Raw genomic sequence first — 24,927 nt, forward strand, 5'->3', positions numbered from 1 at the left:
CCCATCATGTAAGTTTGATTGTTAAGTTTTTCTGTTTGTTGACAGTAGTGCTGTAGTCAGTTAAAACAGTTTTGCGCCACAACTTAGTCTGTTAGTGTTGTTGAGGTTCTTATTTAAGTCTGCAGAAAGGAAGGAAACAAAGGTGTCTTTAACAGGAAGTCCATCACCACATCTTCAATTTCAAAGGACCTAGAATTATGATTGTACATTAAAATCGTTGTTGTTATTAAACTATTGAATTTACTTAAAAGTAAAATACTAACAATCTTTTAGTAAGTCTTATCAAGAAGATAAAAATAGCATTAATACTTTTGAGAATTTACTTAATCAAACTATAGTTTATCCTATGTATTTTGGGTTTTAATATGTAGTCATTTTAAATATGAACAATTTTTTGTGCATTTACATATTCTAATCATAGTGTGTGCCTGAGGATTTATGCTTTACCCAGTTTCAGGGGTTGGATATTGGTAATTTATTTTTATCTTTCTTTGTTTTTACAATGTGATCTCAAAAATGAAAAATGAGATACAATTCATATATCAGCATATCCATCCTTAGGTGGAGCACTAGGGAATGAAACCCTTTCTTTTCCTTCTTTTTTTTTTTTTTTTTTTTTTGCCATATTATATCTTGGGCTGAAAACTAGAGAAGTCTTTTACATAATCCAAAATGAGTAAAGATAATTTAATTTTAAGTTTAATTTTGAACATCTTTTGCAGAGAAACAAATCTTATTTGTATCATTTATTTGATTCCAGGCTCTTGGCTTTCTCTATGCCTCTGGACTTAGTGTCAACTCCAGTCAGGCAAAGGTAATATTTATAGAGTTTCATTTTGCTTTCATTTGAATTTGATAAAGTTGTGTCAGTGTTCATTTAAGCATTTTCTGCTTTCTTGTAGGCTCTGGTTTATTATACTTTTGGAGCTCTTGGGGGTAATCTAATCGCTCACATGATTTTGGTAAGTAATATTTTGGAAGAAAATATTCATGTTACTCAAATGGAACTTCTTAATAAGATTACATAGCAGTGGAGGAAGGCTATTATATGTAACATTCTGTGTTACATTTGCTTGCATTAAGTATTTTAGATCAAAATCCATCAAACTATTTTATGTTTTTGTGGCATATTGTTCCCTTAAGTAGATGATGATTGACATAGTTCACAAATCTTAATAGCTGTAATAGTAAGAGCTAACATCTATATAGTGCTTTAAATGTTATCTCATTTGATTCTCAGAACTACCCTAGAAGACAGGCACTTTATTATTCTTATTTTACAACTGAACAAGATGAGACTGGTAGAGGTTAAATGACTTGCTTAGTATCATATAAGTATATATCAAATTTCAATCTTCCTGACTCCCAGAATCAGCATTCTTTCCACTGTGTTATATGGATCCATTAAATATGGGGTGGGAGGAGGGGGGGAATCATTTTTAATGCCCCCTGAAAATCTATATTTGGACAAAAATTGAGCAGAGTACTAATCAGATCATTATCTTGTGAAGTTATCACAAACTTTACATTTTGGTTTATAAGATTGTGTCTTTGTTATGGCTTATCTGAAAGAGCTACGTAGCACAGACTCTCTTTACTTCTGCTGCTTCTATTTGGTGTCAGAATGACTTGTATTGTATTTACGTACATTTCAGGTATTATACTACCTCTGCTTTTTGTTTCCTTTTGCAAAATGAGCATATAATGGATTTAAATATCAATCTTCTTACTAAAAATAGTAAATCATGTATCACATACTTTCAGAGCTGGAAGGAAACTTAAGAGATTATCTGCTTTTAATCTTACTTTACAAATGAGGAAAACTGAGATTCAGATTGAGTAAAGTAATTTACCCAAAATCACACAAGCAGTGTCTGATAAGCTGTTTCATCTCATGGCCTTTTCTTAATCATTGTCCTTTACCTCTGTACAGCTTTTTGACATTATGGTTATTATATCTTGATTTATAAAATGAGGGATTTGGACTAGTTCAATCTCTAAAGTCTCTTCCAGCTCAAAAATTTATGATCCATGATCTCTCCTCCTAGATCCCCTCTCCTTAGGTTTTCATGACACTACTTTTTCCAATTCCCTGCTCCTTCTCAGTCTTGTTTTCAGGATCAGTATCCTAGCCCTAAATTTGAGTATTTCCATCATATCTAGCCCAAGTCTTTCTCCAGGACCTCTATCATGAATCACCAAAATCATAACTGGATGTCCCGTAATCTCAAACTGATTGTGTCCAAAACAGAACTTATTCTTTTCCTAAAATCCCATTCTTCTTCCTGACTTTGTTGTTGGGAGGATCACCATTTTTCCAACTACTCTCATCCATTATCTAGGAGTCATTCTCAATTCTTCCATTTCAATGACCCATCATATTCAATACATTTTCCTATTTTTAGTTCTACCTCTCTCATGTTCACCCTTCTCTCTATTCACATGGCCACTACTCTACTTAGGGACTGCATCTCCTCTCTCCTGTTCTTTTGCAATAGTTGCCTAATTTGTCTCTCCCTTATTCCTCCTCCAGGTCCGTCCTCCTCTTCCCCCACCCCAATCCAAGCTATCTTCCATATAGCAGCCAAATTGATATTGACTTATACACTGCTGACCATGTCATTCTCCAAGAATGGTGCAAGAAACTAGTGATTCCCTCTTAATACTAGGATAAATTAGAAGCTCCTGTTTAGCATTTGAAGAATTAATGAACTGTTTTCTGCTTATCTTTTCAAGCTTATTGTATATTATTCTTAAATGTACTTTATATTTCAACCTAGCTGGCTTACTTACTGGTCCCTAAACTGATATTCCATCCCTCATCTCCATGAATTTGCATAGGCTGACCCCATGCAAATGGTTTTCTTTTAGAATTCCTAGTTTCCTTTAAAACTTGAATCAAGTACCACTTCTTGGAAGGTAGGAGGGGGATAGTCCTACCACCAGTTGCTTGTGCCTCCCTCCAAAAATTATTTTGTTATTTAGTATTCAACTTTCCATGTACACATTGAATACCCTTATAAAAACCTAAAGTTATGGAGGATAAGGGTAGTTTTGGTTTTTGTTTCTATATTGTCAGCGTTTAGCACAGTGCCTAGCACATAGTAGGTACTTAATAAATGCTTACTGAACTGAGCTGAAACAATTCTGATTTTTTTCCCTCCAGAGTGAATAATTCTAAAATTAGTTCATTCTTATAGCCCTATTTAATTTACAGTCATACCTCATTTATCTGAAATTTTTTCACAGAATAAGGCATTGTAAATGTTTCCCAGATATTTAGAGTACTCTTTTAAACAGCTGTTTTTAAACCATTATAACTATTTAGAAATTAATGTGCTGATATATAATACATTGTAATATGAGTAATTCTTCACAGGTATAAGGCAATTTGACTACACTCAGTATCCCCAAATTGTTTTACTTTTGAGTTATATCCTTTTAATAATTTTTTCTTGATGATTTTTTTGTATCTAATTGTCTTTACTGTTTCTATTGGTGTGTTTCCCTCCAGTAGTCATCATACTTTCTGATATATACCTACTCCAGCCTTTTTATTTATTATTTTAAATCTGCTGTGGTTTGAGAAGACAGTTAATCTTTTTTTTTTCTCTTTTTAAAAAGTGTCTAAAATATGAACAAATAAGTTCATAGTATGACTTTCTTCTGGAGCAAAATGTATGATCATTAATGCATGGATTTTCATTTCTATTGGTGTTTCTGAAGCCAGTTACGTTTTTAGATGAACATTTACTCTTCAGAAACTAGCAAGTGTTATAAATGCAGGTTATTCTTATTTGTCCTGAACATTTTTTATATTTCCAGAAGGCTGATTGTTAAAACATTTACCAACATATCCCTGTTCTATTTTAGCATTCAAATAATTGAAATTGTTTCATAAAATGTTTTAGAATTAGTGAGGTATTTCACATGGATGAAATAACAGCAAAAAAGTTTTTCATGGTGATTTAATTACTGATTCTGTAAATTGTAAATACTGCCCTTGTTTTACATAATTGACTGCCAGTACTTTTCTGATTCTATTTTAGGGTTACCGGTATTGGGCTGGGATTGGAGTCCTACAGAGCTGTGAATCTGCACTCACTCACTATCGTCTTGTAGCCAATCATGGTATGTAGCTTTTCTGTCTTCCTTTGTTAATTTCAGAATTTATCAATAAGATTTGTATGAGGATGGTTAATTAAGAATAGCTAACATATATAATATATTAATATATAATTAATACATTAATTATTACATGCATTAAAACATATATATTGAGCTTTAAGATTTCCAAAGCACTTTACCTCTGTTTTTTGAAATCTTTATACTTGATTGTATTATAACCTTCACTAGAATAATCTTTAGACAATCATAAAATCTTAGAATTGAACTGAATCTAGTTCAGTTCTTTTCTGAATAAGAATCCTTGCTATAAAGTCCTTGACAAGTGATCATCTGGCCTCTTCAAAAATTCTAGTGAACAAGGATTAGCTAATTGCCAGAGCAGCCCATTCCACTTGAGGAAAACACTAATCATTGTCAGGAAGTTCTCCCATATTAAGCCAGAATCTTCTGCTCTGCAACTTCTAACCAATGTTCCTTGTGCTAAAGAGAAAGTGTAATTCAATTCTTCTTGTACAAGATAGCCCCTTCACATATTTAAAAATTGTTTTCATATTCCCTCCCCCATAGTCCCAAGTTTTTTCTTTCGTCCTCTTAAGATATCTCTAGTTTATTCATGTCCTTTCTAAAACATGGTATCAATATTGGATACAGTTTTCACGATGTAGTCTGATCAAGACATATTACAATTGTACCGTTTACTTCCTAGTTATTAGAATTCAGTGCTTTTTTAACTGCCTTATCATGGTGTTTATTCATTGCATCTGCAATCCACTGAAACAATAAGATATGACACAGACTCTAGTCAAACTTCTCCTATTTTATACTACCCCAGGGTGGAAATACAGTGTCAAGTTCCCAATAAGAAAAGATATAGAAGCTTTAATTTGCTGTATTTTTCCAACTTAGGTCAGTCCACTCCTCAGGCAGATTGTAGTTTTCTAAGGCTGAAGGGCTTTCATCATATTGGTGTCAGAATTCATAGACTTTTAGCCCTACTACAACTCAATTCCCAAACTCTTTGGATCCACCAGCCTCAACCATCCCAGATATTGACACTACAAGCATGCATCATTGTGCCTGGCCCACTGCTTTCCCTTCCAATTGCTTACAACCTCTTTTTGTATTCTGGAATTTTATCAGGGTACCACTCTTTTCCTCACCCAATTTAAAAAAATTAAGACATCTACTCTCCTCAAGTCTTATAGCACTTCTTCCATTTGCCATCCTTCATCAGAGGTCACTGATAATGGTTAAGAAATTGCATTTATCAGTTCTTTCATTAAATAATTCATATATACCAACCAACTTAAGATCATCAAGGCATTCTAATTCTACTTTTACTGTCTCTTTTCATGGGAAAGTAGTATATTATAGACTACTTAGTTTTTCCTCTCTTGACTTCTGCTTTCTAGATTATAATTTGGGGAAAAAAAGAGAAATCCTTAATCTTTTGTGTTCCAGGTTTTTCTGCTTCCCTCCTTCTCAAGATATCAGTCTGATATAAGTTAAATATGATCTTTTAATATAACTCGTTTGTCTGCTTATTAACCATGATTGTGAAAAATTCCTTTAATTGTGAATAAGCTCATACAAACATTTGGTAATTTGCATTGCCGATATTTCTACATGGGACATTGTGTTTCTATGTGGTATGTTAATGTTGTTCCCTCTTGTTTTCAGTTGCTAGTGATATCTCACTGACAGGAGGCACAGTAGTACAAAGAATTCGTCTGCCTGATGAAGTAGAGAATCCAGGAATGGCCAGTGGAATGCTAGAAGAAGATTTGATTCAGTATTACCAGTTCCTGGCTGAAAAGGGTGATGTACAAGCACAGGTAAATTTATCCCTCGTGGGTAGGATAAGATATGCGTATATTATATTTTAACCAGTTTGATTTGACTTGCTGTGTGAAAATTAGCATCTGGAAAAAAGTACTTATTTGTCATTGGCTATCTTCTGAAAAGGGAGATCATAAAGATGATAGGTAATAGAATGCTTCAAAGACCAGGATTTAGTAATGATAGAAAAAATAGCATCCAACATTGACTAGAAGAATTTGTCATTTATGATTACACAATTTTTTATGAGTAAGGGACATTCTAGAACCATTATTGACCTTAGATTTTAAGCTCCTGAAATGATGAACTTTGTTTTTAATTTAGATTATATAGAATATAAACTGGTGCTGTTTAGATTCTTATTTTAATATATTTATAACAGAAGTAAACAAAAAGGAAGCTTCACTGCCAGTCATAATTTTTCAATAACTCTTTACTTTAATTCTGTTTTATAATGTTTAATGACTGTTATCTCTCAATTAGAAGAAATTTATCTAATTTTGAAACTGACAAAAGTTAATTTTACATATAAAATGTCAGTAATTATAAATTTAATTTCTAGTTCACAGAACACAAAAACTATAATCCATTATTCATTTTATCTGATTATTTCATCACTTTCTAGGCTAAGACAAAATAGTAACATTTCTTGTAAGAATTCTAAAAGTCTAAGTTTTTGTTTATTTGTGTATAAAAGAACCTTTTTTGAATAATTTCTTTATTGGTCTAATTGTGTGTTCCAATAACATTATAACAATAATGTTAAAATGTTTTTGTAGCATCCAATTTAAGGTTTCCCTGGAGAACATTGTATTCAGTAACAGCATTATTATAATGATAATCAATGTGAAAAACTTAGCTACTATGATCAGTGATCCAAGACAGTTCCAAAGAACTCATGATGATGAAAAATACTGTCCATCTCCAGAGAGAGAATTAATGAATCAAGTGTAAAATGAAATATTTTTTCACTTTCTTTTTCTCTCTCTCGCTCTCTCTCTCTCTCTCTCTTTTTTTTTTTTTTTTTGGCAATATGACTGAAATGAATATTTTTTGCATGACTTTACATGTATAATGGGCATCATATTGCCTACCTTCTCAATAGATGGGGGAAGTATCAGGAAGGAAGAAAATTTGGAAGTCAACATTTTTAAATGTCAAAAAAAAAAAAAAAGATTTGAGATTTACATGACATTTTACGTATGTGGGGTTTTTTTTTAATCTTTACTACTATCCCGAGTTGTACAAACTATAGTATTATTGTACCCATTTTACAAATGATGAAACTGAATTTTAGAGAGCCCAACAGTCACAAAACTAGTAAGTATCAGAAGATAGATTTGAATCCCAAGTTTCTCCTTACTTCAGATCTAATGCCCATAGTTTCTCAATTAGTCCAGTTTATATTGATTTTTCTTACATTTCAGGTTGGTCTAGGACAGCTACATTTGCATGGAGGGCGAGGAGTAGAACAAAACCATCAGGTAATTTAACCTTTTTTGTGCTTTATATTTTGCCAGATCTGGGAAAGAAGAAAGTATGGAATAAAAAGCTGTAAAAATAGAGTCCAAAGAATTATTTTAAAATACTGTTTATATATATATATAATTTCTTTCCCTTTCAATGGATAAAGGAAAGGAGTTCAGGGAGGGAATGATTGTGGAACTGAAAATAAAAATAAAATATTTTTATTTTAAAAAATTTAGATTGAATTGTGATATCACAAAATATTTTTTTAAAAATTGCTGAGTTTCAGTCATGTCAAATTTTCTATGTCTCCATTTTGGATTTTCTTGGCAAAAATACTAGAGTTATTTGCCATGTCCTCCTCCAGCTCATTTTACAGATGAGGAGAATAAGATAAACAGAGTTAAGTGACTTACCCAAGGTTATATAGCTAGTAAGTATCTGAAGCTAGATTTGAACTCAGGTCCTCCTGACTTTAGGCCCAATGCACTATCCATCTAAAACCTTTCCAGCTTTTATCTAACTTAAAATTCCCTCCATAGCATTGCTGTCAAATAATCATCTAATGTCAGCTTAAAAACCTCTTATAAGGAGAAAGATACCATTTTCTACAAAAGTTCCTTCTATTTTTGGACAGGAAGTTTTTTTCGTTTGTTTTGAGCTTTTTTAAATTACATAGAGCTAAAAGCTGCCTCTTTGCAGCTTCTACCCATTGCTCTTAGATCTGTCTCCTTGAGCCCATATGCCAATTTTTAGACTTTCTCACATAACAGCTCATTAATTATTGCTATTGTGCTTGTCTCAGTGGAAAGAATTCCAGACCTGAAGTCAGAGGATCTAGTCTTGCCAGTTATTACCTATTTGACCATGGACAAGTTATTTCTCCACTCCGCATGCATAAGATGAAAGCTAAACTGGAGGGCTTCTAACGTCCCTTGTAGCTCAAAATATATGGTTTTATATCTTCTCTTTGCTACACACTCCCAATTCCTTTAACCAATTCTAATGTGACACAGTATTTAGTCCCCTCAATATTTTAGTTACTTCTGGACATGCCCAAAGTTATAGGTGTCATTTCTCAACTAAACATAGTACTCCAGAAATGGTCTGACCAGAGTTGAATTTAATAAGGCTATCTATCATTTTCCTTGTTCCAAACTATACCACTTATTATACAGCTAAGAATAACATTAATTTTTTTGGCTAACACTTATCATATCATTTATATCCAATTTAGTAAAAATTGGTCCATCATTTTAGTCCACCCAGGTATTTTTTTTTTTACACTGTATTGCCTGTTGTGATAGTTATCACTTTTACTTTAATTTTACTTTAATTTAATTTACTTTAATTTAATACAGATATATTTTTATCCTTCATGCATTCATCCAAGGTATTCATAAAAATGCCGTTTAAAATGTCAAATTGCACAGGACAAATAAAATCTCTGGAGCTTTCTACTAGACACCATCCAAACTGACATTGATCCATGCATGTTATTACCCCTGGGGAATCTGATTCTTCAATCCAACTGCAGTATCTTCCAGATCCATCCTATATTTCTTTATATTGTCCACAGTGATATAGCCTCAGAGACTGTCACATGCTTTGCTAAAATCAAATTTACTGTTTCTGCAACATTGCTCTCTTGTTTACATAAGGTCAACAGAGTAATCGCAAAACATCTCAGCAACCAATGCCTTCTTTTAAAGTAGTATTGACTTAGTCTTCTCAGATGCCTTTCATTAGCAATTAGAAAATTATTGCTTTGTCTTAATGCAGATGAAAGCTGCAACCAGAAACTGATCCATAAGAAGAAAATATGATCATGCATCTCCTTGCAGCTTATTTTCAGATAGTTCCTAGTTATTCCTTGGCCATTTGGTTCTCTTTTCTGCTTCTTCTAATACATATCACATTTCCACTATTTCTCATTCTGTCTGGTTCTTAGCCATGTCTTCTCATAAATCCTCCATAAAAGTTTTATTTATTCAGACCTTCTTTATGTGATTTTTAAAAGATATCTTTAGAAAACCAATGAAACACTTGAGCTCTCCATCTGTTATGTCCCATTTTCGATGGCCAACTCACCTTTTCTTTCAAATTAATATTACCATGTAGTACTTAAAACAATAGATTAAAATTAATATCAAGATCTAATCAGACACTGAGGAAGCCAGAGAATAAAAATACAAAGTCACTGCATCTCTTTGGTCAGAAATTCACTACATAAGAAAATAAATTCAGTTCTTTATGTTTAGTATTTAGTACAGTGTTGTTCAAAATATTGTAGGCTTGGACATTTTTAGTTAAGTGGCAAGAAATATGTATAACTTGGGATTCCTATTAGAAAATAGTTTCTAGAATAAGGAAAGAGTAAATAGGAAGTAAGTCAGATGGAAAGAAAACCTTTTAATTATAAAAGTACATAAGTCAGCCATACTTTTTATCTGATCTAATTAAGCAGTAGGTGCTTTAATTAAATAATTTTGTCATACACAGTTGCTCAATATCCTATACAAAGATTTATAAAGAATGAGAATATATAATTTTGTTTTTCTGTGATTCAGAGAATCCATAGTGCATGCCTTGGAATCATAGGATAGAATTCCAGTTAAGAGAGTTTAGTATACAATTTTTTAATTTTATACTTCTGATTCTGCATGCTACAACAAACAATTTTGGTATATTTGCAAAAATCTCTTAAGATGTCCTTAAGGAAATAAGGAAGAGAAGGGACTCATAAAGCATATTAATTCAATGTAATTTTAAGAATCTTCCAAGAAGAAGGATTTTTTTCTTCTTTAGATTTTTAAGCAAACTTGAAATTTGTTTCTGCATGTACACATGCACACACACATTTGCTTAATCTCATTTACAGCCAAAGTAAATTGAACAAATTTTAGATGCCTTCCTTCTTAATCTGTGGGAGTTTTTTTTCCTATAACATATCCAAAGAAGTATTCAAGTCTGTTAAGCTTAAATCATATATCAAATTTCTTTGCGTTTGTAAACACAAAGTAACTTGTATTGATATTGTGGCCCTGTTGACTTTCTGACAAAACAAACTGCTTCAAGATTAAATGGATTATCATTTTATAATCTTGTTGGATAAATTGGTTTATCCTTTTTTCAAACCATTGCAACATATTTCAGTGCTTATAAGAAAATTATTTTGATGGAAAGCTATATAGAATAAAAAGGACTAACCATTTCTTAAATTATTTCCTCGTAGAGAGCTTTTGACTACTTCAATTTAGCAGCCAATGCTGGCAATTCACATGCCATGGCCTTCTTGGGAAAGGTACTGTACAGTTTTAAAATATTTTAAGCATAAAATATGATTGTGTGTTTATCAGCTATGTTGTGCTGACTGTTTCATGCTTTGCCAAAAATAAAATAAAAAATAAATCTTCCTTTAAAGATCATCATGTTGTATTCTAAGTAGAAAGAACCATGCTGACATTTTTTAAAAAGTATTTAAACTAAAATGTACATAATTCTTTTCAGAAGTTTCATTTCCCCTTTTATTCAGTTGTAAAGAATTTTTTCCCAGTTGTTTCTCTTTTAGTCTTAATTTTAACAGATGTGCAAAACCTTTTTAATTTTATATAGTCAAATTTTATCTTTTATGATCCTCTCTGTCTTGTTTGGTCTATCCATAGATTTGGTAGATAATTGTTTCCAGATTTTTCTAATTTGCTTACAATATGATTTTCTATATCTAGCCCATATGCTAGTTTGAAGCTTATTTTTTAATAAGATGTGAGACAGATTAGTTAAAATCTAATTTCTTCCATAATGCTGTCTGGTTTTCCCAGCAGTTTTTGTTAGATAGCGAGTACCTATAATAGCTGGAGTGTTTGTATTTATCAAATAGTAGATTATTAGATACCTTTACTTCTGTATGTTATATAACTAATTTGCTACATTGGTTTTGAGAAGTTTTACTTTTTGCATTTTATATTTCTTATCAATAAGCTAAAACTTTTATGTTTATTAGAGCCACCCTTCCATGGTGAGAACCAGTAATTAGTATTTGCCACAATTTTTCTGGTATGATAGCTATTACACAGTTATTAATCCACAGTTGTTTTACACAGTAGTAGGAAAATGTATGTTTTAATGAATTCCCTATATCTTGGCATAATCTTGTGATCATATTTCAGCCTTTTAAGTGTTGATACTGTATCAACAATGTGCTAACCATGGATTATTAATATAACTAATTAAAACAAGCTTACTGGGGAAGGTAGATGGAGATAGAGTATTGGTTCTGAAATCAGGAGGACCTGAGTTCAAATCCAGCCTCAGACACTTAACACTTATTAGCCGTGTGACTCTAGGTAAGTCACTTAATCCCAATTGCCTTGCCAAAAATAAAAAAAAAAAAGTTTACATGGGATATTTCAAAGGCTATTTGGTTTAGTTAGGAAAATAAAATATGTACGAAATGACCAGAAGTAATTTGGTCTTCATGATAGTAAAATACAATATTTCCAACTATTACAATAAAATTTCTTTGCTGTCATATAAAATGAAAATTTTTTGTTATCCCTTTGAATCTTTCCATTGTTAGGTTGTGTTAGGTTGTTAGTTATTTCTTTATTCTGAAAGGTTAATTTCATTTTCTTTAGTTTATATAATATCACTTGACCCAAATAAAAACAGTATTTGGATATTCTAGCTATTCTTTTTCTTTATTGCCTATGTTACACAGGCACTCTTAACAATCTATTATTTGGGATCTTTTGAATTAACATATACATTTAAGTATATATACATATAAGTTAAAGTTATCAGAAGAAAAAGATTTCTTTTGTATTATGGATGAAAAATGATTTAGTCTGGGACTCTTCTAGGAACAAAATTATATGTACTTTATTAGAGTGGTTCATTTAAAGGAGATAAAATATATTTGAATATTGGGACAGTCTGACTTTTTAAAAAATATATTCATTTAATGTTGCTTTACATGGGGAAAATCTTTGATATAGAACTTTATTTTTAAATCTTATAAGGAAAATGGAAATATTGAATTAGAAATGAGAAGAAAATATAGAGGTGTTTTGGTAGAACATTATTATTCTTACCTGGAACTGGTGTTTCTTTCCCAGATGTATTCAGAGGGAAGCGATATTGTACCACAGAGTAATGAGACAGCTCTACATTACTTCAAGAAAGCTGCTGATATGGTAAGACAACCAGCACCAAGTATGTGACAAAATTTATTAACTATGTGGATTTATTTCCAGTTTCTTTTAAGTGAATTATTTGAATTGGCAAAGGAAAATTATTCCCCCAAAAAAATTTAAAAATAAGATATTTTGAGAAAACAGACTAACACCCTGAACTTGTATAATGAATTCCTCTTTTTATTTCATTGAGAGACTTTGTTATAATCAAGTATTCTATTTGTAAGATTTAATGTAATACTAAAATACTTACCCCATGAGTTTGAAATTTATAAATTATGTTGACTTTAATATTATCTTAGGCTTTCTTTTTTTCTCAGTAGTATTTTATTTTTCCAAATCCATGTAAAAATAATTTACATCATTCATTTTTGTAAGACTTTTGTGTCTCAAAATTTTTTCCCTTCCTTCCTTACCTTCCCTTTCTTCAAGACAGTAAGCAATCTATTATAAGTTAAATAAATGTATCTTTTTATTTCCATATTTGCCATGTTATGCAAGAAAACTCAGACCAAAAGGGAAAAAACAGAGGAAAGAAACAAACAAGTCTCCAAAGTTCTCTCTCTGGATGTGCATGATATTTTCCATCTCAAGTCTATTGGAATTGGCCTTTAGTGTTCTTTTTACTAGAATGTTGGTTTTTTTTTTTTTTTTTTTTTTTTTTTTTAAAGAACATAAAAAGTCACATATCCTCCAGCAATAAACTTTACAGGTTTCTTATTATCCTCAAAAATGAACATAAAACTCATTTGTTGGGGATTTAAATCCCTTCATAATCTGTTCCCAACCTACCTTTCTAGTTTTGTTAGACCTTGTCATGCATTCTTTGATCTTGCCAAACTGGCCATCCTACTCATACACAAAACTCATTTCTATATCTAGAATGCAGTTTCTCATCACTTCAACATCTTATAACCTTTAATACCAGGTATAGACTCCATTTGACCTTTAAAGCTCTTCATAGGAAAATCTATAGATAAACTTAAGAAGCTTCATGAATTGTATAAAAAGAAATTCAATTTTTATTTGCTATTGGCTTCCTTTGTAACCCTATATATCTTATTTTATGCATCAAAAAACATTGTCCTGAGAAAAGGATCCATAGGTTTCACCAGACTGTCAAAGAGCTCCATGACCTAAAAAATGTTATGAATTCAGTCTTTCCTGATCCTTTCCTAATTACTAGTACTTTTCTGTCTTCTTATATTTAGTATGTATACAGGTGTACATGTTTTTTTCTTGCTATAACATAGATTCCTTGTGAAAAGGAATTATTTTATTCTTTGTAATTATAGCGTCTAACAGAATACCTATCATGTAATATGTGTTTAATAAGTATTTGTTGAATGATTGATTATAATCCCTAAATTTAAGGATAGCCGTCTGCATGAAGCCCATCCAACTGCTATTACCTTACTCTATTCCATACTCAATTAATTTATATTTATTTTGCATTCATTTATATATACCCATTTGTACTAGATATTATGTGTGTGTGTGTGTGTGTGTGTGTGTGTGTGTGTGTGTGTGTATATATATATATCCATATCCAAATACATGTATGTATGTACATATACATACACAGACACATTCACTTAATCTTTAAAAATAGAGTTTCATTTTTGTCTTAATATTCCTAGCATTAAGCAGAGTGCCTGGCACCTAGATAAATGCTTTTTGATTGATTGATAACTGTTCATTGTCCTTTGGGGAACAAAATAATCATAGACTTTTTTTCTTATTTTTTTTCTAGTTTTATCCCCTGACCTCTGTTAGTAACATTGTCCTAGTAAAAATCACTGAAACTTTGTTACAATTTACCCATGACTGAGAGGTGCTAAGGAAAAAGTTATTCACATCCTCTCAAACAGAAAAAAATTTTTGAGAATTCAGGTTTTATATAGGATATAATAGACCCAAAGAACAGTAGCAATTTCAGTTTAGTCATAGAGGGAACATGGAACAAAATATCCTTAAGAAAAGTAACTAAAAACAGTTACCATTCTATTTCTTTACAGAAAAGTTGTTGAAAATTTCCTTTTCAATATTATATTAGTTCTTTATGATTCTTTTCAACAATCAATGAGGTGATTCAAACCAGTTCCAATTATTCAGTAATGAAGACAACCATATACACCCACAGAGAGGTTGTGGAAACTGAGTGTGAACTACAATATAGCATTGTCACACTTTCTGTTGATGTTTGCTTGCATTTTGTTTTCCTTCTCAGGTGTTTTTTCTTTGTAGATCCAATTTTTCTTGTGCAGCAAGATAACTATATAAATATGTGTACATATATTGGATTTAACATATATTTTAACATATTTAACATGTATTGGACCTACCTGCCATCAAGGGAAGGGGGTAGGGAGAAAAAGGGAAAAATTTGGAACAGGTTTTGCAAGGGTCAATGTTGAAAAATTACCCATGCATATGTTTTGTAAATGAAAAGCTTTAATTTAAAAAATAGACATTAAAAATATTATATTAATCCTTGCAAAGAAAATATATTTTATATGCTAATTTTAATTAATTTAATTAATTATTCTAATTTAATATAGCTGTATACATATATCATCTCATTTTTGGTCCCTTAACATCTAATTGATGGTTTGCATTCTGTTTGAAATGGATTTTATTTTGTATTTTTTAACTATCCTTTATCTTGATGTCTTTCAGGGCAACCCAGTTGGACAGAGTGGACTTGGAATGGCTTATTTGTATGGGAGGGGAGTTCCAGTGGTAAGTAATCATTCTACCATTTCTGCCAATTTAAAAATTAACTCATAAAGTTGATTAGTTATTCCTTAGATCTTGCTTAGTTTTCCTGAGGAAAGGAAGTATTTATTATTATCAGTCAGAACTGAGCCTTTTTATTATCACTCAGGAATTAATTGTTTAGTTGTTTTTTCCCCTCTTGTTTTAATAATAATCAAATCGATATAGCACATCCTGTCTCAAGAACTTCACTGGCTCCCTTTTCCCTTATATAGAGACTAACTCCTTAGTATGGGTTGATTTATAACCCTCCAAAATCTAGATCCTATTTTTCTTTCCAACATATATTTCTCTGGGAATTGTGTTCAATCAAACTTCTCTGTTTGTTGTTCCCTGAGTAGTTATTATATCAAACAAATCTTTCAGACACTTATTGTGTATGAAAGCACTATGCTAAATATTTGAAAACACTTCCATTTCAATTTTTAAAACTGCTCCATGACTATAGAATGCAGAAGACTGGAATAGATAAAATTAATGATATTTTGTAAGGTGGAGAGGTCTCATTTTCCCACATATGCTCCAGCAATGACCTAAAAAGAGCCCAAGTTCAAAAAGTGAACAAGATATCCAAAAAGAAACATCTTAATTAATAAGCAATTTCTGTATGGCCATGGTAAGGTGAGGATGTTATCGTGGCCTGAAAGTAGATGGAATTGGGGGATAGTGGTAACTCACAAATAATAACTCACAAATAACTCACTAGGAATTTAAAGGAATAGAATAGGCTTTCTTAGCCCATGAACAGCTGTTATACTCCCTAATGGGTTCTGAACAATGTGGTGTAGTAGAAGGAGCACTGGATTTTAAGGCAGAAAACCTTGAGTTGTGCTTAATAGAAGTGGAACTTAGGATATCACCTCCAAAAACTTCAGTTTCCTTATCACTAAAATTAAGAGATTGAACTAGGTGCTCTGGCTTTGCCCTTTTAACTTTTGCAACTTAGGAGACAAAAAATAAATACCAATTTGAGCGATGAAAGGGAGAGTAGTGTCTTATGAGTATAACAATAGTGAGGTTATAGAAGGCAAGTAGTCACTTTTATCCACAGTGGCAAAACATCACAGTAGAACCATGCAATGGATTTTTTACTTAATTTGATAGGATTTTTTACTTAATTTGAGGAGCCATTGAAAGTTTTTAATCAGGAGAATGACATAATAAGAGTAGTATTAAAATAATAAGTGCAAGATATATTGGAGGGAATAGTGTCTGGCTGCAGATATTTATTAGTTTGATATCACAATCACCCAGTCATGAAAGAAGCTTGTGAATGAGGGTATTAGAACATAGTATTGAAAAGAATAACTGCAATAGACAGCTCAAATGAAAAAGAAGTAAAATGCGAGTGTGGCATTCCCTATCAATAGCCTCATTATTAATTTTGTCAACACAGATTGAAAGTCTTCATCTCTTCCTTCATAACTTCAATATTCCCCTTCTTCTTTATTGTCTTTTTCTTTCCTTAGTGTCAAGTCATCCCTGGTAAGAGGCTCTCCAGAATCGCTGTATTCAAGGCCCCAAATAGTAAGGCCCTTTCTAAAATACTGTACAAACAAATCAAAGGGCATGTTAATGGAGGCCTGGTCAGTTATCCTAAAGCAGGCCAACCAAGTTAATTGAAAAGGTCAAAAGTAAATTGTTGGCTCATTTCAGCAGTACTATTTCACAATTGTAGCCCAAAAAAGAAAGAAAGAAAATGTCATTATTGGACTAAGATTCTCCAAAAAAATAAATAAATAAAAATGATTTGTGAATTTTTTTCCTTTTAAACTTTCTAAAAAATTTGTCGTTTTTTGTTTTAATATCATAGTCATTTCATATATGTATATCCCAAATTGAAACTCATCTTCATAAATAAAATTAACCTAATAAAAATAAAAAGAAGTGAATTTAAATAAAATAATTTAAAGCATTCAATATAGCGACCATATCTGTGTGTATATTTATATATAATATTCTGCCCTAGCACTCTTATACTGTGAGGGAATTTGACTTCCTTTTAATGATCTTTCATTACTTTTTTTTAGTTGTTTGGCTCTGCTTATTTCATTCTACATTAGTTTATGTAAATCTTCCCATAGTTCCCTAAATACTTATATTTGTCTTTTCCTATTGCATAATATTATATTTCACATACCCTAATTTTTTCAATCATTCCTCAAACTATTGGTAACCACTTTGTCTTTAGTTTTTTGCTACTATAAAAAGTGCTGTTATGAATATTTTTTGTATATAATGAGTACTTGAATCTGTCTTTAACTTCCTTAAGATACGTGCATAATAATAGAATTGCTGGATCAGAGATTGTAGACAACTTAGTTATTTTCCTTGCATAATTCAAATTGTAATCCTGAACAATTGCAACACTTTACACTTTTAATGTCCACGGACATTACATAAAAATACCTGACATCAAAGCTCTGCCTTATGTTAGCTTTGCCAATTCATATTATGTGAGGTAAAACATTAGGGTTTTTTTAATTTCCATTTCTCTTTTTTAGTTTTTCCTGGACTTAAAACCCCCCCAAAAATCATTTATAGGTATGCAACAGATTACCTCCCCAAAAGAGAATTTTATATGAAACTACATCTCTAATTAAAAAAATAATTTTTAAAATTATATAATAAATTCAATATGTTACTTTCAAAACTGTCCTTTTTGCTTCTTTCTGAATTTCCTTCTATTCTCTTCTATATATTTTTAAATGGTTCTCTTCTTTTTTGGGGTATCCATTCGTTTAAAACCAGAAAGAAATAGCTGAACAAGTAAAATCCATAGTGGCCATGTCCAAAAATGTATCTCTACTTGTTTTCTTGCTGAGTTAGCTATGTTTCTGTCCTGAATTCTGTGTGTGTGTGTGTGTGTGTGTGTGTGTGTGTGTGTGTTTAGTTCTCGTTTATCTTAAATAAGAGTAAGATTCATCTTACTACCTTGTCCCTTTCCCCACATTTGTATATTTTCTGAACATAATCCAGTTATGAGAAATAGCAAGTTCTACCCCTTCTTCCTCCTTTCTACATTAAGGTATTCCCTTTACCTCTCTTCTTTCCCCCTTGCACACCCTCAAAAAAGAACCAGTTGTTTCATTCCTCTGCTCCAATCCTCTTTTTTCTTTGAAGACATTCAGGCCTTGATTTTTCATTATTCTTCAAGGATTCTTAATCTCTTTGGTATCATGAATCCTTTTGATAGATTGAATACTTTTATTCTTCTTCAGAATACTTTTAAATCATAATAGAAAATTAATTTTTCCCTCCCCAAGACTCTGGCATAGATTATACATGTATAATCATTTTAAATATATTTCCATAATTGTCATATTGTGATAGAAAAATCAAAACAAAAGGAAAAAAACCAAGAAAAAGAAAAAGCAAACCAAATAAAATTAAAAAATGAAAGTAGTATATACTTCAATCCTCATTCAGTCTTGATAGTTCTCTCTCTGAATGCAGATGGCATATTTGGACTGGCTTTCAAGAGTTCAACAGTGAATTCTTTTTATCTGCACATTGCCCTCTGGTTCTAAGTAACTGGGCAGTTTTGGTGTGGTAGGAGTATGTTTGTTTTGGTTTGGTTTTGATTCCTTGAAATATAATATCAAGCCTTTTTTAATCATTGTTTTCAGAATGTACAGTGATTCTTAAAGTTCTCTCTGATCTTTTTTTCCAAATTAATTATTTTTCATATGAAATACCTTACGTTTTATTTTTTGTTTTCTGTTGTTTGATTATCTTGCACCTGGTGGAGTCAGTTGATGTTTGTTTAGTCCATTCTGATTTTCTCAGAGTTCATTTCTTAGGTCAAGTTTACAATATTTTGTTGTAAGCTATTTTATTTCCTTCTATCTCTTTACTTCAGAGCTCTTGTTTGATTTTTTTTCCCTCTTACTTTATTTTGCAAGATATTAATGGAGGAGGAGGACTTGAAGTTGTTATGGGATTACTATCTCCTTCTGATTTAAAATATTTCTGGATTCACAATTATTTGTGATACTTGTTGATATCTTCTTCTTTCCAGCCTTAGTTCTTGAATTACAACTCATTATAGTGCCAGTTTGTACTCCTTGCTTCACTCTTGGATGAGGTGGTTCTTTGATCTGGGTGCTTATCTCCCTCTTAGATTTAGACCCTTCTAGGTCTTTGATTTTCAGAATACTGGATCTTCAGGAAAGAATGCAAAGAACCTCAGTGACTTCCCGTGAACATTGCAACAATTACATTAGTTCCTATCACTCTCCGTTGTTTTAAGACCCAAAACAGAGTGGCTTCAACCTCCATTTTAAGACTTGTCTTATTACTTCACACATTCTAAATAACATGCCCTACTACTATTCCACAAATGTTATCTCCTACTTCAATTTGTTTGTACAAAGCCATTTCTTTATCACTGCTTTAATCTTGTTCTCCTTTCAGTACATAGCTCAGAAACCACTTCCTCCATAAAGCTTTCCCTAATCTTCCTCAATTGTTAGTTCTTTCCTTCTCTGAATCTTCCTACAAGGCATTTGTCCAATAATGTCCTACGATGTTGATCCCAACACTGCCTTCTTTGTGTTATACCTATCTGATTATATGTCTTTTCTCATTAATAGAATATAAGTTCCTTGAAGTCAATATTTTGGGGTTTTTTTAGATGGCCCTTGTCCACTTACTTAATATCCAAATAACCCAAAAATGAAACCTACTGTGGAATCTTGGTCCTATATCTTCTTAATTATGTTGTACTTCTAGAATGTTGAATTATTATATTGCAAAAAGTTATGAATATATGAGATTTTGGTACCCTGAAAGACTTTGCTTTTTCTTGGGAAACCTTGCTTTCTTCAGTGTGTAACTTACTATATCAATTCTCTGTTACCACTTTTATCTTTTTCTTTTGAAAATTCTAAACTTCATTACTTAGTTACTAAGACGCATTGACTCAACTTTTTATACCTTCAAGTAGCTCAACTTTATATATTCTCCTTTATTTTTTTCATTCTGTATCAAGCTCTTTCAAAAGAGAATTAAAAATTAAATTAAATTTAAGAATTTTTTTTAAAAACTTGTTTTTACCAGTTCAATAATGTATTGCTTCTTGTTACAAGTTGAGAGAAAGTGGAGTATGGGAGGGTATTTGCAGAATGTCTCCTAGCTTCTCTTACTAAACTCAAAACACTGATTTTCATAAGACTAACCACATCTCAAAAATTTCATTTCATTTCAAAAATCCATGAAGATTAGCAGTTTTATACATTTTAATTCAAGTCTCTAACAAATAAATGAAATGTCCTATCACCTTTGATTTAAAAATGGGTTCTTATGTTACTAGTCTTAAAAATACTACTAGTATTTTTGAACTCTGAAAACCCATGGAAAAAACTCTTAATTTTTGTTTGAAATTCAAGCTTCTAAATCTAGGTTTCTCATATTAACTTTCAAATATTCCATAAACTAAAACTAAAAAAAGTAGTTTAAAATAATTTCTTATTCCTTCTTGACCATTTCTGAAAAACTAAAATTAACATTTAGAAGTATTCATTTGAAAGTTGTATTGTGTTTATGTACAGTTAATTCTTCCAGTAACCCTCTATAATATTTTATCAGCTTCATAGTTTAAGAAAATAGTAGCAAGGAGTAGTCTCTTTTTTACTTACTGGACAAATTAAAGAGCAGAGTTACCCATATGTTACAGTATTGTGTATAATAAAAAAAAAAGTTAAAACTATTTTCTTAAATTAAGGCCCAGTAGCCTATCTATATATTTCTATTCAAAGATCTAATATAGAGAGAAACAAGATAGACGACAGAGAACTGGGTTTGGGTTTAGCAGTATGATTTCTGGATTTTATTCCTCTTTTTGAGCAATGTGATACTGGACAAATCATGTAATCCTTTCAGTGGCTCTATTTTTCAACTGTAAAATGAGTAAAATTTAGCAAAACTTTATTTATCTCACATAATTGTTGTGAAGCAGTATCTGAACCTTAAGTTTCCATTAATGCAGAGATGTAATTTTAGGCTAAAACTTTTTAGCCCTTGAAGGGTAGGTATTTTTTAATACTTATCTAACACAGGGGAAATAAAGATGTTATGTTATTCTTTCTGCCTCTTACTAAAAGTAACAAATATATAGTCCTTACTTGTTCTTATAGAATGTGAGATAGCTATTGTTGTTTTTTCCTTTCTTCATGAATAACTGACCTGATTATTTGTTATCCTCTTAAAATGTCACATCACTTAACTCATCTTTCTACAGAATTATGATCTGGCATTGAAGTACTTTCAGAAAGCTGCTGAACAAGGATGGGTAGATGGACAACTTCAGTTGGGCTCTATGTATTACAGTAAGTAGTGTAATACTATAGTAATAAATTTGATTTTTCCACTAGATGGCACTATGATTATGTACTATCAAATCAGTTCTAGTGATTTACTGTAACATAATGCAATCTTTGGAATGTGTGTTTGTCTTTGTAAGTTATGAGTGTTAATTTGTCTAACTTCTTACCTAAGCAAGTGCTCTTCTCCAATAAGATTTTTATCCTACTTTAATAATTCATACAAGCTCTCTGCACTCTTAAAATAGAGCTGATATTAGTCCAGTATTAATGACATTGGATGCCATTTTCTTGCAGATGGCATTGGAGTCAAGAGAGATTATAAACAAGCTTTGAAATATTTCAATTTAGCATCTCAAGGAGGGCATATCTTGGCTTTTTATAATCTGGCCCAGATGCATGCCACAGGCACTGGAGTTATGAGATCATGCCATACTGCAGTGGAGGTAAGTTTTCTTTCCCACCATTTTGTATATGTAAAGATGATTTGTAAAGCAGGGAATTTACCTCCTCTTTTTGCAGGTATGATCACTAGAGTGCAAATGGACCATGAATGAACATATATAACTTTGATAAGCATGTGGCTCTTTAAAGGCTTAGTAACTTTAAAATGCCTGTGCTAAGATATGAGTCACACATTTGCCAAGACTGCTTACCATTTCTTATCAGCAACAATGTGCCAAACATTGGGCTGGATACTAAGAATACAAAGCTAGACACAAAGCATCCTGCTTACAATTCCTTGGGGGGAAAGATATGTACACACATAATTATAATATGGAAGAGGGTGAGACTAGTACAAAGAAGGGACAATAAGCACAGTGCTATGAATTATACATACTTTCTTTTTAGCCTTATAAGGGACCCTAAAGATCTCTTAGTCCTTTCTCCTACCTGACAAATAGACTTCTTCCACTCATTTCTGACAAATAGTCTTTCAACTTTTTGATTACTTGTAATAATAAGGAACTCACTGCTCCATAAAAGTACCTTTTCATTATTTAGACAGCTATGATTGTTAAAAGTTCTTCAAATTTCTACATGACTAGAATATCTTTATATAAGTTTAATCCATGTGTCCTCACTTCTCCCAACTTTCTTTAGGATCAGAACTGTGATTTCATTACTATAGGGAGTTCCAATTGCTAATGTTCCCTTTGCCAGTGTAGGTCAGTATCTGTTCTGCTACTTGAAGTCTAAAAGAATTGCCTAGGGTATTGAGAGATAAAGTGATTTCCTCAGTATTGCACATACAGTGGTATATCCAAATAGAATTTGACATAAATTCCTCCTGACTTCCAACCTATATATATCACATACCTCTCTTTGTTGGCATCTCATCTTTACCTCACATAAATGACTTCCTTTATGATATAATAGCTATGCATCTGAAAATGATAAATTCTGAGCAAATCAATAGATTTTTATAAAGGTTTTATTGGCATTTTTATAAGAAGACTTCCTATGATAGTTACATAATTACAGAATATTTCTTGACATTCTTTCCTGAGGGGAGGATAACATATAAAACTGGGCATCAAAACAAGTAGTATATGTTTAGATTCAGGTTTCAAAGTAATTTGAAAGTGTTTTCCATAATGCCTGGAATTACAAAGTGAGTTGATAAAGAGAGATAATACCTGTGGTTTCATTGATATCTAGAATTTCTAGGTAAGGAAACCCTCTCTTACCAGTGTAAGTCAGCACCTTCTCTGTAACTTAGGGTTTCTTAGCCCACCACAAGCTTAAGTGATTTGCTTATATATCAAATGTTATATATGAAACTTTGTGTACACTAAATGAATTTGACAAAATATCCAAAGAATATCCTCAGGTTTAATTTCAAGAGTTTCTTTAAATGTATATTGTATTGTATTGTATTGTGTATCTAGACTTTTTTCTGGAGAAGCTTATCTCCCCTTCCATTTATTTCTTTTCTCTTTCATCAGTTATTTAAAAATGTTTGTGAAAGAGGCCGTTGGTCTGAGAGGCTCATGTCTGCCTACAACAGTTATAAAGATGGTGACTCCAATGCTGCTGTGGTCCAGTATCTCCTATTGGCAGAACAAGGCTATGAAGTGGCCCAAAGCAACGCAGCTTTCATTCTGGATCAGAGTAAGTAAGGGCTTAAAACGTAGCAGTTCACACATAATTAAAAAGTTAGAAGTCAGAAAGAACTTTTTCTTTGAGGAAATCTTCATTGTTTTTCCAAGCCAATTGTTCTTGACACTCTTTAGCCCTCTTTACTCTTATAGTCCTCCTTCTAACCCCCATAGTCACTGAACTTTTTATCATAGGCCCATAATCTTTGTCCTGGGAAAGCTCAGACCTTTGGGAAAATAAAAAACTAGCTCTTCTTTTAAAGATGGAAAACCCCTGTATGCATCCAGAGCATATATGGCATTACATATAGGAGATAAAATTGATACAGATTATGATTTTATTGACTCCAGCAAATCTAATAACCATAGTAATTGTACAAGCCATGTACTTACCAGACATACAAGTTAAAATGTGATAAGAAGCAGAATCCTTTCATCACTGGGTCTGGAGAAGGTTTGAAATGCCGATCTGTTTTGCATCCTAATTTCACATGTACTTTTTAACTGACTAAATATATTTCTGATCATTTTCATCACACCGAAGTTTTTTTCCCTGAAACATTATTAGGAGTTATCTCTACCACTTCAGTGGTCAAAGCCATACTAGTTAAATATAGAGTATCTGAAGCCAATAGATATCATGCACAGAAGGATGATGTTGCTAAGCTTATAATTAAGACTTAGAAGCCTATATTTTAAATTCTTTCTCCTAGCAGAATAAGTTCCTTAAGGTCAAGGACTTTTTTGTTTCCTTTTTTTTTCTTTATTCCCTCAGTCCCTAGTACATTGTAGATGCTTAGTTGATGCTCATTGAATTGGATTAAATAGTCATTCTAAAAATGGAATTTTGATTATGATGTCACTTTGACCAGAGTCTTTTTTAAAGATGTAATAATTTTTTGTAATTGTACTTGACAAATCAGACTTGAAACTAGACATAAAATAATTAAGCATTTTAATTGCTCAAGTAATCAAGTAATATAAATATTGGTAGAAAATCTTTTGGATGTCTTTAACACTACATAAATTTATTAAAAGAAAACAGAAGCTCATACAGAAATCTCACACACACACACACACACACACATACACACA

The 24,927-nt window shown here is 31.7% G+C and overlaps 1 protein-coding gene and 1 long non-coding RNA gene across 3 annotated transcripts in view; one reads left to right on the forward strand and one right to left on the reverse strand.

The window, feature by feature from the left end:
• SEL1L (SEL1L adaptor subunit of ERAD E3 ubiquitin ligase) overlaps positions 1-24,927 on the forward strand; it is a 63,124-nt gene that overhangs the window by 28,303 nt on the left and 9,894 nt on the right. Inside the window, exons 7-17 of one of the 2 annotated variants that reach the window (XM_051977461.1) lie at positions 761-814; positions 903-962; positions 4,050-4,131; positions 5,809-5,963; positions 7,395-7,451; positions 10,670-10,738; positions 12,552-12,629; positions 15,309-15,371; positions 21,649-21,736; positions 22,028-22,176; positions 23,680-23,845. In XM_051977461.1, the coding sequence (XP_051833421.1) occupies positions 761-814; positions 903-962; positions 4,050-4,131; positions 5,809-5,963; positions 7,395-7,451; positions 10,670-10,738; positions 12,552-12,629; positions 15,309-15,371; positions 21,649-21,736; positions 22,028-22,176; positions 23,680-23,845 (1,021 nt within the window). Of the gene's footprint in view, positions 1-760; positions 815-902; positions 963-4,049; positions 4,132-5,808; positions 5,964-7,394; positions 7,452-10,669; positions 10,739-12,551; positions 12,630-15,308; positions 15,372-16,876; positions 17,254-21,648; positions 21,737-22,027; positions 22,177-23,679; positions 23,846-24,927 lie in introns of those variants that run through there. The other variant, XM_051977462.1, reaches the window with a different exon arrangement.
• On the reverse strand, positions 21-24,637 carry LOC127549437 (uncharacterized). The gene is made up of 3 exons (XR_007950605.1): positions 24,226-24,637; positions 7,388-7,489; positions 21-119 (listed from the first exon to the last, which is right to left on the reverse strand). It is a non-coding gene; the product is annotated as an uncharacterized LOC127549437 (long non-coding RNA).

Source organism: Antechinus flavipes, chromosome 2, assembly GCF_016432865.1.
Source record: "Antechinus flavipes isolate AdamAnt ecotype Samford, QLD, Australia chromosome 2, AdamAnt_v2, whole genome shotgun sequence".
NCBI lineage: Eukaryota > Metazoa > Chordata > Mammalia > Dasyuromorphia > Dasyuridae > Antechinus > Antechinus flavipes.